The 17,898-nt window shown below is 38.8% G+C and overlaps 3 protein-coding genes across 3 annotated transcripts; all 3 read right to left on the minus strand.

Moving 5' to 3' along the window:
- Positions 1–853: 853 nt before the first annotated feature.
- Positions 854–4,775, minus strand: LOC134747926 (uncharacterized). Its single transcript, XM_063682604.1, has 3 exons — positions 4,653–4,775; positions 3,497–3,633; positions 854–1,567 (listed from the first exon to the last, which is right to left on the minus strand). The coding sequence occupies exons 1-3, from the start codon at positions 4,678–4,680 to the stop codon at positions 854–856; spliced, it is 879 nt and encodes a 292-aa protein (XP_063538674.1). The 5' UTR covers positions 4,681–4,775.
- A 771-nt stretch (positions 4,776–5,546) lies between these two features.
- On the minus strand, positions 5,547–8,660 carry LOC134747837 (UDP-glucosyltransferase 2-like). Its single transcript, XM_063682479.1, has 4 exons — positions 7,735–8,660; positions 7,033–7,255; positions 6,434–6,650; positions 5,547–5,885 (listed from the first exon to the last, which is right to left on the minus strand). The coding sequence occupies exons 1-4, from the start codon at positions 8,545–8,547 to the stop codon at positions 5,582–5,584; spliced, it is 1,557 nt and encodes a 518-aa protein (XP_063538549.1). The 5' UTR covers positions 8,548–8,660; the 3' UTR covers positions 5,547–5,581.
- Positions 8,661–10,520: 1,860 nt separating this feature from the next.
- Positions 10,521–17,032, minus strand: LOC134747928 (UDP-glycosyltransferase UGT5-like). Its single transcript, XM_063682605.1, has 4 exons — positions 16,835–17,032; positions 15,453–15,675; positions 14,825–15,041; positions 10,521–10,788 (listed from the first exon to the last, which is right to left on the minus strand). Exons 1-4 carry the CDS (start codon positions 17,030–17,032, stop codon positions 10,521–10,523), a joined length of 906 nt encoding a protein of 301 aa, XP_063538675.1.
- Positions 17,033–17,898: the final 866 nt, after the last annotated feature.

The following is a 17,898-nucleotide window of genomic DNA, read 5'->3' on the forward strand; positions in this document are numbered from 1 at the left end:
GGTTTCTGAAATATCTTCTGTGGTTAAGGTGGTAAACCTTTTCGACGCCGTGTCAAACACAAAAGCCGTCATCCAGACGCCACCTCACCGAAGTGTCAAAACTGAAATTGAACCTTATGCATAAGCATGTAGGTCTATGTTGCTCTGTGGTCTATGACCGATTAATCGGTCTTTGGCGTTGAACCTACGGTGCGTATATATCGGTCATTGGCGTACAAAAGGTTAATACTGAGGCTTGATTTTATAAATCTGTGTAGCTCCATCTTAGGCCCTGTCTTCACTTTCCATCAGGTGTGACTAGGGCCAATCGCCGATCAGTTTATAATAAAAAAAAAAAAAAAAAAAATACATCTTTACAAGCCAACATTCCAAAATAGTTATTACAACAACAAGTGCGGAAAGTAGGAAATTAGCAACGAGTGGGGATAAATTAAAACACGACCAAAGGGAGTGTTTTAAATCAACACGAGTTGCGAATTACCTATTCGCACGTGTATCGTACAACGTTTTACGGTACATATGGCCCTTTAAATTTGGACAGGAACATGTTATTAAATATTTATCATGCAAAAAATTATCTCCTCCACTCCAGCCTGCGGCTGTCGTTATAGACCTTGTTTGCAAAATTTTGCTTACATGTTGCACAATGTACTATTAGAAATTTTGGCTTGTAAATATGTACTCGACTGTACATGAAGGTCGAAGAAGTCGATTAATCCCCCGCTTGCCCCCCACGCTCCCGCGGCCGTGCAGTCTGAATATATTAAGTAAAGCAAATGAAACAATTAGATGCTCGATGTTATTAGAAATCTAATGAAAACATTCTGTATACACTTACGTACATTGTAGTTATCTAAGAAGTATCTATTTTTAATTTCGAATTGTAGTCTGCGACAGAATTATCAGCACTGGGATCACGTTTGGTGGTGCCAGTGTTGGCATTGTAGTCTGCAGGATCTGGCTTGGATTTAATAGGTTCGTTTTGTTGGGATTTAGATCCATTATCAGCAGTTGAAGTGGCAGGCGGCCAGGAATTGGAGCACGTTCCAAACATGCATAAAATACTCCTCTTCGGGCAAGGTCTCGCGCACGATGTCGGCGGTGGAGAGAAGTCTAATATAAACGAAGTCTGCGAGCTCGTGTAATCATATTGATAATCGTTGAATTTCGCCTCGATGCTGAATTTCGTTGTCGAAGAAGTGTCGGCGTCCGCGTTCAGTACGTATTTCAGAGGATACGGGCCGGAAGGCGAATTGTCGAGGTTAGAAGGCTTCGTGCATATTTTGTATTTGCCACCGTGTCTTACGATTCTGATTAGAGGCATTCCAGGTGGGCAAGTTGGTCCAGAGCAAGAAGAAGGCGGCGGGAAGCAGGGTTTAACGCAAGCCCTGGAGCAGGATCTTGAGCAAGGACGGGAGCAGATAGGTCTGGATGAGCATCTGGATGGGCAAGGTCTGCTTGAGCATCTCGACGGGCAGATGGCGCAGGTTTCTCTTGAGCCGTTGTGGGCTTCGATTCGGCGAAGGACTGTGCAGGAAATGTGGCCGGGCCGCCAACCACATTTTTGCTGCAAATAAAAAATATGATAATAATATACACCCCAGTAGCGTGAACTAATCTATAGCCGTGGGCGAAGACGCATCTGCGAGGCCGTTTTCTTTCAAAGTGTAAGTATTCCCAAGATTACCTATAATTAAAACCTGCCAATTGCGAGTCGGACTCGCGCACGAAGGGTTCCGTACCCGTAAAATAACGCAAAAACGGCAAAATAATCACGTTTGTTGTATGGGAGCCCCCCTTAAATTATTCTGTTTAATTATTGTGTTTGTTGTTATTTTATTCTGTTTTTAGTATTTGTTGTAGCGGCAACAGAAATACATCATCTGTGAAAATTTCAACCATCTAATAGCTATCACGGTTCATGAGATACAGCCTGGTGACAGACGGACAGACAGACAGACAGCGGAGTCTTAGTAATAGGGTCCCGTTTTTACCCTTTGGGTACGGAACCCTAAAAAGGGGTTGCCTCCCGCGGTTGCTATAGGTACCTAAGTGCGAGGCCGTGGGCCCGTGGGCGAGGGTCTACTACGCCCACGCCTAGCAACGTCACTGGACATACCGATCCATTTGGCCTAAAAATAAATCGTAGGTAGGTAAATATGCTCAGTGCTAAGAATTGAGACCAATTATTGTCGCGGTTTTAGGGTGAGATCAAAGTACCCACAAACGGTAACGGGTCGGCAAACGTTTTAGAAAAACAGCCAAACCCAGCAGAAATTAACAAGAGTATGTAGCTCAAAGAGCCGCAAAGTGTTGTTTTCAGTAGTCTAAGAACCGTCAAGTTTTTTTTTTGCTTAAAGAGCCGCACGGCTCGCGAGTCGCAGTTTGCCGATCCCTGATCTAGTTGATCTTTCGGCTGCTATAAAGATGAATAAGAATACTCTTAGTTTCTTACAACCTTACTAAGAATTATGCTTATGAACACTCAGTGGCCGAAGACATTCGAACTGGCGTGTTCTGCTTTCTTAGGTAACTCTTTGAATTGTTCCCACCTTTTTTATTGGATAAAGGTAAGCATTTGACCACAATCTCATCTGATGATAAGGCTACGTTTCCACCAGAGATGTGCGAGGACGCGTATAACGAGGGCAGGGCCTGACTTAGTTCTGACCGCCCTAGGCTGACTATGTATATCCGCCCCCCGCTTGTCTCAACTCAGAGCCGCCACCGCGCCCCCTTGCGCCCCCCCTTAGTCCTTGCGCCCTAGGCTGGCTAGGCTTTAGCCTTATTAGCCTGTGGGTAAATCAGGCCCTGAGCGAGGGATGCGTTTATTAAGAACCAATAGAAAATTGCCGACTAGAGCTGCGCGCTGAGCGAGGACAGACAAATGAAGTGATTCTATTGGTTCTTTAAGCGGGATTTACATTACTAAATTGGTGTCATGCATGTTGAAATCAGTTTCACGAAAGTAGTTTTTATATATGCGAAAGTAATTTCGTGAAATAATTAGTGTAGTGAAATTCACAGTATCGCAGTGACCAAGGCCCCATCGACATCGAAGCTACACGTCCTTACAGCGCAGGCACTGTCGCCACACTAGTTTTAGTAGTTTTACACGTCGCATTCACACTACGAAATTAGTTGCATGACACTAATTTCACCAAAAAATCGTGCAGGGCACGACCTTGATTTGTTGTCATGAAATTAATGCATGCATTACGAAAATATTAAATTACACGTGAAACTGTTGGTAAAATCTTTGACTTGTAACTACTGTCACGAAATCAATTTCACGCCACTAATTTCGTAATGTAAATCCACGCGTCCCTCGGTACGCAGCCTAAGTGCCGATGCTGTAAACGTAAACGATGTCTATTCACTCTCGATTTGAAAAGATCGAATTTATAGTGTGCCGGGAATAGAATAGCAGGAAGGAAGTTCCACTCCTTAGCTGTTCGCATAATAAAGCGTTTAGTGCGAATGCTATGTGTTTTACCTGAAACCTAGGAGAAGATTTAGCGCAGTACATCCATCCCATATGTTTGGGCACGGGTCCGGGCTTGACTTCCTCCTTCTCCAGGCATCTGTGCTTCGGCAGGTCGCATCGGCCGAGGCAGCTGGATGAGGATTTGTCTGCAAACAATTATGGATGATATCTGGTGTTCTTAGTTCACGGAAGCTTAGCTGCTTTCTTATGTCCGGATGTTCTCTTCCGCAAGTCGCAATTCTCAACAGATTCTCGTGAAATTTTGTGAGCAGGTTCAGTAGTTAGATAGAATTTTACTGTCGTTTCTTTTTTTGCAATTAGGGTCTATGATGGCACTTAAGACCATTGATAGGTACGCTGTGATAATGACTCAATGAAGTATTTTTGGTCTTTACATTTTTAAGCTTATGAATCTTATCGCGAGGTTTACAGCTCACCACTATTAGCATTAGAAGAGAAGTAGGGAATATTCTGTACCTACCCGCAACTATATCATGCACACTAAAATCCTTAAATGCAATAGTGTACCTAAGTAACATAGGTAACATTTTGTCTATTGGTATTACGAGTCCGTGTACGCTAAGTTTGCTCAGACTTGGGAGTGTCAAAGTATGGAATTGCGTCATAGATCGATAGATACATGAGTACTTGATGCAGCCCTTGAAGTGGAAACTATCATGGCCACAATCTAGCTCATTATCAGTAGCTGCTTATTAGCAGTGGATAAAGAAGCCTATAAGCTTATAAGGTGATTACATCTACGCGGTCGCCGGGCACTTTTTGTGAAGAGGACGGTCAACGGAAGCTATCAAACCCTAGTTAGCATCCTGACAGCAGTTTTCCGTTCCACGTAACATAAGGACACCGTTCAGATAGCAATAATAATCATACTTACAACTAAAAATAAATCTACCTACTTCCGCAATCGACATTAAATTCCTAGTTCAATACGAAGTGAAATTTTGGCACTTCAAGACAAAGTAGGTAGTCGAAAATCCATGGTACCTAGTATAGATACACAGGCCCCCTTTCCAAAGTGACTTGAGAAAGGGTTGATGTAATAAGCGCTTATTACTGTAGTGTTTAACAACAAGAGGGGCACAATTTTGTCGCAACAATATTAGGCGCTAGCTAAAGTTACAGCATTCAAAACGTAGGTACTTACTTTTGCAGGATTGACAGCAACAAGCCATTTTTGCGTTGGGTAACAGGATTATATTTGATTTTATTGGGTTCCTATTGGATTCAGGATTCTATTGGGATTGGATTGGATGGTTGGGTGGTTAGACTGTTAATCATGTTAATATTTGTTAAAACCTTGCCCAGAAAAGTTTGTTTGGTCCGCGGTCATAGTGGTAATGTTATGAATTTTATGATGTTTACATTTTCTATTATTTTAAATTGAAATCATAAATTATTACTTGTTTGATACCTACATTTTGTTTGAAGTGTTACGTATGACATAAAAAGATTTGTCATTGGAATCTATTTATTTTTCTAGAAGTTTTCAATATTTTAAGATTAATTGTTGTTGCTTAAAAGGTTCAATACGTGTTCAAGATGTATGTACCTAATATACTAAAGTACCTATCTGAGTCCACAATCCCGTAAGTTTTTTCGGTTTGGTCGGGAGTAAAATAAGTAATCATACTAGGTCGGTCGCTACTCGCTAGAGATAGAGATTTTTATTTGCATTCCAGTATGTTACATAGGTACATAATGGACCCCGGAATAGTTAAATAATAAACTATAGTCACACGCTAAGTAGGTACACAGTCGTTTCAGGGTATGCGCAACTTAAAGCAATAAAACTCTTGTTTTTATAAATTCATCTATGTTATATTTTGAGTAGGTACCTACATCACAATCAGATCACAATAGTTTAAAATATATTACCAATTCTTGAGATACCAGAGAGCCTACCGCGAGTAATGAAAATCAAAAATTCGGTATCTGCCTCTTTATCACATGGAAGCATATTGGTACGATAGAGACAGAGATATGAATTTCTGTTTTTTCGTTTCGTTTTGTTCATGCACCTACTTGCTTAAGCAATGCGTGAATGAATTATTTACCTATTCTGTGAAAAACGTGTTATTCACGCTTTGACTTCTTATTTGTCTTTTTGTCATTTGCTTTGACATTTTTGACTCTTGGCTTCGATTTGCATAAACTTAATAACAAACTGAGAACTTTTGTTATAACATATAAGGAGATTAACAATACGCCTATAATATCTAAGTAGAAATGTTGGTATAGAGGTGTGTCAGCAGCCGCAGCTCTGAATGTGAAGTTACGATGCCGAGCTGCGTACTCGGTCCAGTAGATTGCGGTTTCTAGCGGACGCATTGGTCGATCATGCCATGCTTTGGAAATCTGCTTCACTCTATCTCTATACCTGAAAAGATAAAATAAATACTAAGGTAAGTTAAGGAAGAGGAGAGAATACCTAAAAATTATAGCCAACGTTTGGCGCCATAAGCTGGTTTGTAATAGTAAGATGTCGTTGATTATTAATAAGCATAAGGTAAATGTGGAGAAGACCATCTATCAGGTATTTAAGACCATTTAAAATCTTTTTCGTCGTTTCTAACTCTTGCGTTTTCTACACATACTCCACTCCACTTAGTAGAGATAGTAGTCATACTCTCAGTGGCGGATTTGCCCTAAGGCCCAGTAGGCCCGGCCCCATGGCGGCAAGAAATTGGGGGCGGCAGCAAGCCGGCAGTCTAATATATGATGCGTGCTGCTGAGAAAGGGGCAGCTAGTAGTTACTACTGGACACAGAAGGTCGGTAGAGCATAAGGAGCGAAGCTCTTCCTTTCTGACTGTCTGAGCGAGGTACCTGCGTGATACGAGAATTCTTGCCCTATAACGGTCTTTCTAACCTAAACTTGTATATGCCAGTCTTCGCTACATTGACCTTACTAGGATATAGAATCTTACTTGGGATCTAAAACTTTTCGGAATGCTGCCAGCAGATTTTCTTTATTTAAATCCCTTATTTGAACTTGTACTCCTAGTCCACTTTCTTCTATGGCGGCTCCATTTGCTGGCTGGTCGCCCAAAACTGGCATGGCGACCATTGGGACGCCGTAATGTATGGCCTCAGTAGTGCCACCCATCCCGGCATGGGAGAAAAACGCCAACGTATTTGGATGACCTGTAAAGAAACATTAAACATTCTTATTTTAAGTGCGTTATAGTCTTTTGGGTGGAACTTTGGGGGACCGTTCCTAAAGTTTATGTTGTTAAATGGTCTTCGTCGATAGCAATTAAATTACATTCCCGGTCTCAAAAAACATGGTCCCTATGGATAATGGGGAGACTTCGGAGGTTTAGCATTAATTGCAAGTTTATTTTTTGAAAATCTCTGATGATACCTACATTGCTTGCATGCTTTCATGTTTAACAACTCTGAATGTTTTTAATAATGATGTTTGTTTGTTGTTGTCTGTTTGCAATCAATCGTATTACCTACTCAAGTATATTTATATTTTACAAAGAAGTGTAGGTAGGTACGTATCTACTACAAGTATGCTTACCTAAAATGTCAATCTGAGGCAGCCAACTGCCAGTGTAAAGTTTATCCTTAGCCACAGCTAAAGTCTTGTTACTCCACTTCCAGATAAACCTTTGCGGCAGTTGGGCCATCACGTCCAAAATGGCCTGCACCTTCTCAGGAGACAGAGAGGTTGAATTGATCACGGATCCGAAGCTTATATAAATTACGCCATATTTCGCTCCTTCAACGAATGTCTTCAAAGCCTGTAAAAAAACAATGAAGACAACCTAATAACTCAGGTAACTGTAGCTTTACCGTTAACTTTACGGAAGAGGGCAAAAACTGCCTGCAGATTAAACAAAAAAGCTTATGTAGGTACCTACAGTTCGCTTTGAAGTAAGTAATTGAACGGAACTGGAACTGGATTTACTAAAGTTAATTATGAGGTTACAGTATTAAATAGTCTAAAGTCAAAAATGTATGAATACTTTATGAGAGGTATGATTCATAATGCTATGTTTCTAGTGGTTGGTGTGTTTATCAACACATACCTTATGACCTAATGTTGTCTGATTAATGATCATCTTCTGGACGATTTTTACCCGACTACGGCGAATAAAGTAAAAAATGGGTTATGGTTTTAGCGGGTCCGGGTGTAAGTGGGTAGATTGGTGTGTATTTATGTGTCAACGGTTGCAGTGTACGACTTCAACGGTTCACTTGTGATAATTGAGATACTTACGCCAGCTAAAGATTTTGCCCTTGCGACATGATAACCGCCGACTTCGATTACATTAGGCGGAAAAAGCCTGGATCCAGTTAGCACAAAGTTGTGGTACACAAGAAGGAACTTCATCTCTCTAGCCAAATCTTCTAAAGGCGGAATATCATCATAATACTGAGCGAGGGTGTTCTGGTCGCTTCTTTGCGTTACAAAATAGTAAAGAGTTCTGAAGTACACATCAAATAATACTCTTTCTATTCTTTGGTATAGCGTAGGCTTAGAACCTCCTTCTAAGAAGTGAAAAGGCACGTAGGCCGTATTGTATGGGATGCCTAGTCTCCTATAATGCCAAGGCATTAGTATATGAGACATCATGCCGACTACGGGAGCGTTCAGTTTGTATGCAATGCCGAATGCGCAGTCGCTGTTGAATTGTTCAACGATTATCACATCAAATTTTGCTTTAAAATCAACTAAATCACGCACTTTTTTGTTCTTGAGCATCACTTCACAGTTCTCCTTGCCAGTGGATGTTAAGAATAATCCTGCATTGAAAATAGTTTTATATGATTTTTCTATCGGAACGTCATCTTTGAGTATTTCTAAGGTTCCCGCCAAGCTGATACTGTGATAATTTGGTGGCGGATTCTTTTCCGGAAAGTGCGATATAACGGTAACATTATGTCCTTTATTAACGAGTCCTAGAAGATACACGCGGAACACTAAGAAATGGCTAGTTCCATGATAAGGAAATATACCTAGAATGTTGAGAGCATTAGCGGTATGCGCTAGTGCGATAGATAAAGTGAATGCCAAGATGATTGACTTCATTGCGTTGAAGGCCAAAGATGTAACACAACACTGCTGCTAAAAACTTTTATATTTGTAACTACATCCATGCAGTCAATGTCACTAAATAACAAAGTCAAATTTCAATTGTCTCGCTAACAACTTATTGGTTAGGAACTGTTAAATAATTTTTGGGGTTAGTAACCCGTCAACGCGTAAAACTATACGTCGTTCGTGTCTTAGACTCGAACCAGACTGGCCATGGAAATAAAGCTCTGAGGCCAACATAATTATCGTAACGGTAAACATGTCGAGGGAGTGCACGGGGCTTGCGCGTAGGGTTCAGTAAACTTTTTGGACGTAGAGTTGCTGACAATTACAAATCATTCAAAAATAGTGCGTCCGACCATAGTTATCTGAACGGAACAAGTTTTACATTTTTTTTTAAATCTTCTAGGTAGGTAGGTATAGGTTTTGAGTGTTAGATATACTGATTCATTAAAAACTTCCTTATCTTTTGACTTTATTGCACAATAAAAAAGTGCAAACGGCGAACTTAACGCCAAATGACTCTATCAGTCAACCATTTGGCTAAAGAAAAACATGCGGTTTGATCTAGGACAATGGAAGCGTGGAAGTGTTTACAAACTATGGGTGGAGGTATATAAAATAAAACAGGTAATTAGTTAGATCTCTTAAAGGAGAAGTTAATGGTCTGATAATCTAGCATAAAGAAAGTCGGTGCCAAGCCAAATTTTAAAAGAGTCAATAACACCTCGTCAAATCGAATGCCAACCCAGCGGGCTTAGCACGGTAGCATTTTTATCGCCTGTCACCATGCCTGTCACGTTCTAACAAGTATGTAAGTGCGAAAGTGACAGGCATAATGACAGGTGATAAAAATGCAACCATGCTGACACCGCTGGTGTAGTGTGATAAGAAAGAAAGAACCAGTATATATTATAATATTATATAACCAGTATTGTAACTATTTGGCTTGACACCGACTTCAAACGTTTCAGTTTCTAGCGCATATAAAATGGGATACTATTTTATTTTATCCTTTTTTTAAAGATTCATTATTTTATTGAAATATAGCATAGACGAGCAGGCGCAATACGATATCAAAAGCAACTTTTTTTTTAACGGTTCACTACTAAAATACTTAAATTAATTAACTTCGGTAATTTTCTTTGTACTTGTACACTAAATAATTATCTTTTAAGCTACTTACATATGTCTAATGCACCTAGGTATACATAATTATATTAATTATAAATAATTTTAAATATTGAAGGTAGAGTTAATGATTCTCATTAGAATAATTAGGTACTAAAGGTATTTAAATAATAAAAGTTATCCATATCAGTTTATTATCAATAACAACTTCCTAAATAATTACACTTTTTTATGTACAATCACTATCTACTACCTAAATAATAACCTACCTACTACTATGTCTAAGCGTTCGCAAGGCACGTGATAGAAGTCAGAATTATTATCTTGGATTATTTAGACATGCTGACTTGCTTAATAAAAACATTATTTATTTATCGGTCTAGACGATGTTCCTACATTGATAACATATATTACGTTATTAATTACATGTATTTCTTTTAATTTTTCTTAATTTTTTGTAACTAAGACATAAAAATCCAGCTGAAAGTGTTTAACTCAGGTGAAAGGCACCCATTCTAACTCGAACTACTAAAATGTCTATCCAGAAATGGGTGCTTCTCAACCCTTGGCCACAGAATAAGTAATAGTATTATCATACAGAACGGCCACGCACCGCCCTGCCCCGACTCGAATTACCTCGCCCCGCGACAGCAGATTGACGGCCGTTTGCCGGCCCGGCCTAGTACTATTTTTAAGCAACTTATTCACACTATGACGCATGACGCGTGTACAGACGTGCCGTTCACACATAGAAACGCAAGTGATTTTTGATGTATAGCGTGTCCGTCCTGTTGGTTAACAATCTACTATTATACTAAACATCCAATCGCGCGACCTTAATCCTTCTTTGATTTCGTTATCTTTCCAAATACCAAGTATTTAATTGCGAAAACAAACGCATACAGATTAATAAACAAAATAATAAAAATAGTTAATAGGACATCCAATTCCAAAAGTTGGTAGTAAGGTTTGCCTACTGCCGCTGTTCGAAGCGTGGAATTTGGATGGCGGACCGCGTACTCCGTCCAATAGATGGCGGTGTCCATCGGCGACATGGGTCGGTCGTGCCATTCCCTGGAGATTTCCTTTGCTCTTCTTCTGAACCTAAAATCACGAGGAAAACAGTTGATACTCATGTGTCATCATAGCACTTTATCATATGCCACACATGTGAATGCTGATTTCTAAGATTCAAATCTTGATAGAGGATTCGCCAGTCATTATGATATAGCGCAGAATAACTAATAGTACTACCAGATATCTATACATATAATAAAGCGGAAGACGGTCGAAAGTCTGTACATGGAAGATATTCGAAAAAAAATTGGCTGGGGATACTTAGAATCGATAACAGAACACATTCCAACAGTTTTTAGAATTTTTGTCTGTTTATCTGTTTGTCTGTTTGTCTGTTTATCTGTTTATCTGTTTGTCTGTTTATTTGACCGCGCATAAAATGAAAACGGCTGAACGGATTTTGATGCAAACTTTACTAATCTGTCGAAAAAATCCACGGCCAGGTTATAGGCTATAAAAATTTGAGAAATTTTACCCCTAAGGGGGTTATAAAGGAGATGCAAGTTTGTATGGGGTTCAAGATTTATTTTAAGCTAGCAATTTGAAACTTCGTAAGAAGATATATTATTGAAATACAAGAAAAATAATTTCAGCGTTTTTGAAAATTCATCCCCTAAGGCGGTGAAATAGAGGTTAAAAGTTTGTATGGAGATCAATTTTTTTTGAGTGCGTTACTTGAAACTGTATAATGGGCATATTATTATAATACAGGAAAAGTTATTTTAGCGTTTTCAAGAATTCGTCCCCTAACAGGGTTAAAAGGGGGTTGAAAGTTTGAACCCATTACAAATGCTTTGAAACTTCTTAGAAAGGTATGATAGACGATTACAAAAAAACTAATTTTGACGTTTTTGGAAATTTAACCCCTCAGGGGGTTGAAAAGGGGATGAAAGTTTGTCTTGGGGTGCAAATTTAATTTTAAGCTAGGAACTTAAAACTTTGCAAAACGTTAATTATATTAAAAAGCAAGAATTTTTTTTCAGCGTTTTTAAAAATTCATCCCCTATGGTGGTGAAAAAGGGGTTAAAAACTTTATCTTGATAACTATATCAATTTAGCTACAAGGCCAAGTTAGGTATCGTTTTTGAATAAATCGGGTATGCCGAATTCATTTATGATATCAAAATGACACCATTCCCGAGTGAAAACACAAAAATTATGAAAAAAACTTTTTTAATTTCTCTTTACGCTTAAACCGCTAAACCGATTTAGATAAAATTTGGTATAGAGATAGTTTGAGTCCCGTGGAAGAACATAGGGTAGTTTTTATCCAAAAAATGGAGACTGCGTTTGCATGGCGGCCGTGCCCTTTCCTCTTAATAATGGTCACGAAGGTGGGTACTTTAAAAAAAAAAAACATTTTTCAGTAAATGTCAAACGATTTGGGACTTATACGCGTTACCATGCCTTCCCGAAAAAAATCGAATCTTTCGCGAAAGTCTCGCAATGCATTGCGGCCACAAGGGGCACGGTCTCAGGAGTCAGAAAAACCACGGCGAGAGACTCAGTGGCGCTCTAGCCAGGCAGGTCACTTCGCTTTCGGCTGAAACGGCAAGCCAGCGCGAGTCTCGATTGTGATCCCAAATACATCGTACGCAATACATATGTAGGCGCAGATCCTGACGGAGTGTGGCGCCGGAGAAGCCGTGTTCATCCCGCGTATCCCCCTCATTCCGAGCAACTTCCCGTTCCGCTTCAAGCGCCTACAGGTCCCTGTGAGCGTCTGCTTCGCTAACAAAACAAAAAAACAAGGGGCAGACGCTGCCCGCCGCCGGCGTCATGCTTAGACTGATTTGACTGGAGGACCGATTTGGATGACATGATTTTGATGGTAACACCCAAATATTCCGAAATACGTTTTTCCGATTTTTATAACCACGACTTTCATATAATCCCGATTATTTATAAGTCCGAAATATCAAAATTAAGATTTTTAAAAACACGATGGAATAAAATCACGAATGTGCTATTTCCGAAAATTTTTAAATCCGATTGTCACTTGACAGAAAGCTTAAAGTTCCGATTTTACACTTTTCCGAAAATATTTTTTTCCGTATTCCTAAATTCCGAAAAATCATTGTCCGATCGGAAATAAAATAATTCGGTATTCAGTAATTCGGTTTTTTACAAGATCGGAAAAATGAAATCCGTGATATTCAAATGAAGACTCACGTTTTAGTAATTATTACGGGTTGCCGCGTCATGTTAAATTCGGCATAAAATATTGTTGACATAAAAATTCGGCATAAATAAATTAGACAGAACTGCGAACCCGAACTGTTGCTAGAAGTGGGTTAGGTTAGGTTAGAACTGCGACCCCCAAGAAAACGAACTGTTGCCAGAAGTGGGTGAGGTTAGGTTAGAATTGCGACCCCCAAGAAAACGAACTGTTGCCAGAAAAGTGGGTTAGGTTAGATTAGAACTGCGACCCCCAAGAAAACGAACTGTTGCCAGAAAAGTGGAAATTTAAAAATTGGGATATTTAAAATAGGAATCACGTTAATTCGGAATAAGGGCAATTCCGAATTCGTGATTTTGAAAATCGTAAATGTTAAATTCGGTGTTTGCCACCGTCGGAATTGTTATAGTCGGAATTATGTAGTTCGGAATTTACAATATTCGGCTTTTTGGGTTTTCGGAAATATAAATCTTTGTGATTTACATCATTCGTAATTATGACAGTCGGAATTTTGATGGGTCGAGCATTTAAAAATCGGAATGATAAAATTCGACATTATAGAATTCGGAATAAAAAAATTCGGAATTATGTAGTGTACCCGATTTGCATGGTACAGTCAAGGACGTAAAAATACAAAAATGGTACTGTATCGTTCGATATACACCTACTACTCTATGCCGTTTAAATCACGTCAAAAATTTGAATAAGGGCAAAAAAAATATTCATTTTGGAGTGTAATTTTATTTAGTGGTAGCAAAGAGGATATAATATTATAGAGCGGTACTGTAATAGTAAATTTTGTAACCACAGTAAATTCACATCACATATCGACACACTTTGAAACTAAAAATGAAGATTTATTAAAATACGATAAAATGTATTTAAATATGGATAAATGATCATTTTTATTTGCATTAATTATTTTTATTATTTTGACCCATATTCTTTCACTGATATGCGTTAAAATTGTTAAATAATAACAAACGAAACCGTCAACGCCCTCTATACGAGAGTAGGCAAAAGGTAGTAGCGACATCTGATCGAGAATCAAATTTTCGTGATTTTCGAGGCACGTTTTTTCCTTAGACTGTATCCATCTATTACGGAGTTATATCTATCTTTGGTGGTAGGTACCTAATTGTAAAATATTTTATCTGGACTACAGTCCTCTAGCGTATCCATCTGTCAACTTTACTTTAAGTTCTGTATCCAGGGGACAGGGAGATAAATTAGGGGTGAATTAGCCGCTTACTGACACAGACTGAATTCCACGCAGGCGAAGCCGCGGGCACAGCTAGTAGTATCTATAATCGGGTTTCCCGCAATGTCACGATTATGTAGTAATTGGTAACAATGACTACCTAACCTATGCATTTCTTGAAAATGTAACTAATTCTGTCTGTCTGTCGTGATTGTTTCACCGGATGGTCTCACCGGAAGATCAGCGCTGGAAGTCGCCAGCAACATGCTGAGGTGAGACCATTTCGTGGCACTTTTTCTTTTTATTTATGTTTCTCTGTTTTGTATAATTTTCTATTTGTGTGTGCTAACGTATAAATTATTTCTATTCTATTCTATTCTAAGTGGAAATAATTGGAACGATTAAAATATGCCATTGTTGATTTATTTCTACAAATATAACGTTAATAAGCCGACGTTTTTTCGGAAATATGTAATTAAAGAATATAAAAAGTGTGCTCTTATTTGACTGCCTAAATAACGCACAAATGCATATTTAAGTACATTTTATATACCTCTTAAGTACCTACCTATCATAAAATCTGTGCCCGTTTTTGTCTATTGATATTATTGTAGGTATTGTACATTTAGCAAAGAGTAAGTACATCCAAATTATTTGAATTTATGATCACAAAAAATACTCACTCTGGATCCAAAACGGTCCTAAATTTTTCAAGCAGCGCGTCTTTGGTAAGTTCATCATAGGGCATCCAAACGCCAAATCCCTTCCTTTCCAAAGCCATAGAGTTCAGCGGTTGTTCCGCGAATACTGGAGTGAGAACCACGGGGACGCCGTGGTGTATGGCTTCTGTCGAACCCAGGAGCCCGCCATGGGAGTAGAACGCCACGACATTGGGATGAGCTGAAAAAATGTTTTTGATTCAAAATTGTATTGCCTACTGTACGCTATACCATACGCCGACGCTCGCGGGTGATGCTAGTGTGGGGTCTCGCTAATGAACATTTGATAACTATATATAATAAAAAGTACGGTCAGTTGCAGAGAAAAGGTGCCACTCTGCATACAAACTTCTATGCAGGGCTGCATACAAACTTCTTTACAAATCCCACACTAACATCACCCAAGCGTCGGCGTATAGTCAACTCTAAGGCTGCTGCAACACAACGTTGGCGCAACTGCGCAGCGACACCATTTTCTATACATAGTGCTGACTAGTTAGACTCCGACGCTCAAAAGACGCTAACGTATGGTCTTTCTTGAAATGGCTGAAATATGCGCAATGCCGATAAGTTTGTGTTGATTTTGACGTACCTAAAATATCATTTTGCGGTAACCACTTCGACACGTAAATGTTCTTCGGATTCCCAGGCAATTGTTCCGCTTCCCATTTAAAGACAACTCGTTGAGGTAGCTCCGACAGCGCTGCAACTATGGCCTCTAGTTTATGCTTCGGCAGGCTTGTCGACTGTACCATTGAACCAAAACTTACGTATACAACTCCGTGTTCCGATTGTTCTATGAACTCTTTTAATTTCTGGAATAGGAAAAGAATGTGACATAACTGCTTTCTCGTTTAGATATGAACGAATAAATTATACGAGTATGGTGAAGTCAGTCCCATAGGCCTGAAACATTTTATCCACAAGAATTTTAAAAGACATCATTAGCCTATAGCGGTGAAAAAAAAAAGTTTTTTTATTAAATTTAGGCGTTAAGGCCGTTCCATCGGTTTGCCGCTGTCACTGACACATTTCGCAAGAAAGAACGGGAAAAATCATGCGCCCCAAGTGTCCATTTTCATCGAATTTTGTCGATTTTTATTTATTTTAATAACGTTACCTAAGCTTACAGTATCGGAATTCGCTAAAAAATTACTAAAGCTAATAAATCTAGAAAGCTATGAAATTACTATTTAAGTTAAGATTGTTTTTTCTTCTTTTTTTGCTTTTTTGTTTATAGTATTACATAATAAATAACAGAGTAAAGTTTGATTAAAAGTCCGAGTTAGAGGTTATTTTAGGAATTAATTGTATCGAGCGAAGTGTCATAATTCGTGTATCGGAAGCTATGTTATTAAAGATAATATAATCAAGAACTACATATATTTTTTCCACGTCTACGAATATCAACGCCTCTTAGAAAAACATGATCATATGGGGAGATTTTTCGCTTTCTGGCTCAGGAACCGCCTTAAAAGGTTACACAAAATGCCACATTGCCATGGTAGTCAAAGATATGGCCTATAACATTCGACTACTTACTTCGAAATGGTTAGAAAATAAAGTTTTGTTTATAAAGCCTTAATAAATAACAGTTTCAAAATGTAAAGAAAGAGAGTCTAGTTGGGTACTTACCTCAGGCAGTGGTTTCGGTTTTGCGACATGATATCCTCCGACTTCTTTTATATTTTCGGGCCAAGCTTGAGGACCGAACATGGAATTGTGAAAGTATCCAAGAAGCAACCTGATGTCCTGCCCTAACTCTTCGAGCGGTGGAATGTCGTCAAAATACTCTGCAAGAATCGCTTGTTCCGCATTTTGATAGTATCGATAATACCAATTAAGTGATGGTAAAAACACTGTTAATAAAAAACGTGTTAAGAAATCAGGATTTGTCCAAAACTTTAAAAGTTGATGGGGAACGCCAAATCGATCGAAATGCGATGGAATTACATAATGCGTTGTTAAAGCTACCACCGGGGCTTCCAATTTGTAAGCTACTCCTAGGGCACAGTCACTCATGAACGCCTCTACTAGCACTAGGTCATATTTTGTCCGGGATTTCACTAATTGCTGCACAGTCTGGTCTTCCACTAGTATCCTGCAGTTTTCCACGACACTCTCCAAAACAACATTTATCAGTTCAACCGATGACCATACAGTCTGCTCCATATTTACAACACTTTCATATATTTCCTTTTTACCAGCCAAACTGATATCGGTGTAGTTTTGTAAGGATTGTTTTTGAGGGAAATGCGATATGACTGTAACATTGTGCCCTCTTTTCGCCAATTCTCGGAGGTACGGGTCGAACACAAAAAAATGACTCTTTCCATGGTATTGAAAGATTCCAAGTATGTTCAAAGAGTCCACTTCATTTAAATTAATTGTTACTAATGCTAAGAATAAAGCGATAACGATTTTCATTTTTTTGTCTGTTCCTATCCAGCAACACAATGATTAATTAGAGTCTAAGCAGCAATTGTTATACTTATACTATTTCGTTTGCGTTATCATGCCGATAACCGAAGATACAAACGATTTTGATATACTCGTAGTGTTAATTTTAATTATATATATAATTATTCAACATGTGCAGAAGTAAATAAGTAATTAAACAGTAATGTTGTGATGAACAATCGCATTTTTTAAATAATATATTTACTACTGCTAGAACACTACGTTTGGCGAACTGAATCAACTGCAGTTTCCACAGAATGATGCGTGGTGTTGTAGTCCGAACTAATCCCTGTTAGTCTTGACATTCATGTTTACAACTCCATGGAGTTGAACAAGGTTGAGTCTTGGCACCAACTTTATTTTCTCTGTAATTTACTGAACATTTGGTACTAAAAACATCTTTCTAGTGCTGTTCCGGGATTATGTCATGGCTTACAAAGGAGCCTAAGGTCCCTCGGTAAACAGATCCCAAGAATTATCATACGAATCTTTCAATCCAGAGTGGAAAACGGGCCTAATTTTGATTATTCTGGCTTCCTTACGATGATTTATTTTACCAAAAAGCATTTTTAGACCAC

This window comes from Cydia strobilella, chromosome 15, assembly GCF_947568885.1.
Source record: "Cydia strobilella chromosome 15, ilCydStro3.1, whole genome shotgun sequence".
In the NCBI taxonomy this organism is placed as follows: domain Eukaryota; kingdom Metazoa; phylum Arthropoda; class Insecta; order Lepidoptera; family Tortricidae; genus Cydia; species Cydia strobilella.

Coding starts and splice junctions, on each gene's coding strand:
- LOC134747928 (XM_063682605.1), bottom strand. CDS start 17,032: ATGGAGCAGACTGTATGGTCATCGGTTGAACTGATAAATGTTGTTTTG. Junction 15,042..15,452: donor ACCGCAAAATGATATTTTAG/GTACGTCAAAAT, acceptor ACATTTTTTCAG/CTCATCCCAATGTCGTGGCG. Junction 10,789..14,824: donor AGGACCGTTTTGGATCCAGA/GTGAGTATTTTT, acceptor TCGTGATTTTAG/GTTCAGAAGAAGAGCAAAGG.
- LOC134747926 (XM_063682604.1), bottom strand. CDS start 4,680: ATGGCTTGTTGCTGTCAATCCTGCAAAA. Junction 3,634..4,652: donor TTGCTGTCAATCCTGCAAAA/GTAAGTACCTAC, acceptor AATTGTTTGCAG/ACAAATCCTCATCCAGCTGC. Junction 1,568..3,496: donor AATCTTCTCCTAGGTTTCAG/GTAAAACACATA, acceptor TTTTATTTGCAG/CAAAAATGTGGTTGGCGGCC.
- LOC134747837 (XM_063682479.1), bottom strand. CDS start 8,547: ATGAAGTCAATCATCTTGGCATTCACTTTATCTATCGCACTAGCGCAT. Junction 6,651..7,032: donor GCCTCAGATTGACATTTTAG/GTAAGCATACTT, acceptor GTTTCTTTACAG/GTCATCCAAATACGTTGGCG. Junction 5,886..6,433: donor CGAAAAGTTTTAGATCCCAA/GTAAGATTCTAT, acceptor TTATCTTTTCAG/GTATAGAGATAGAGTGAAGC.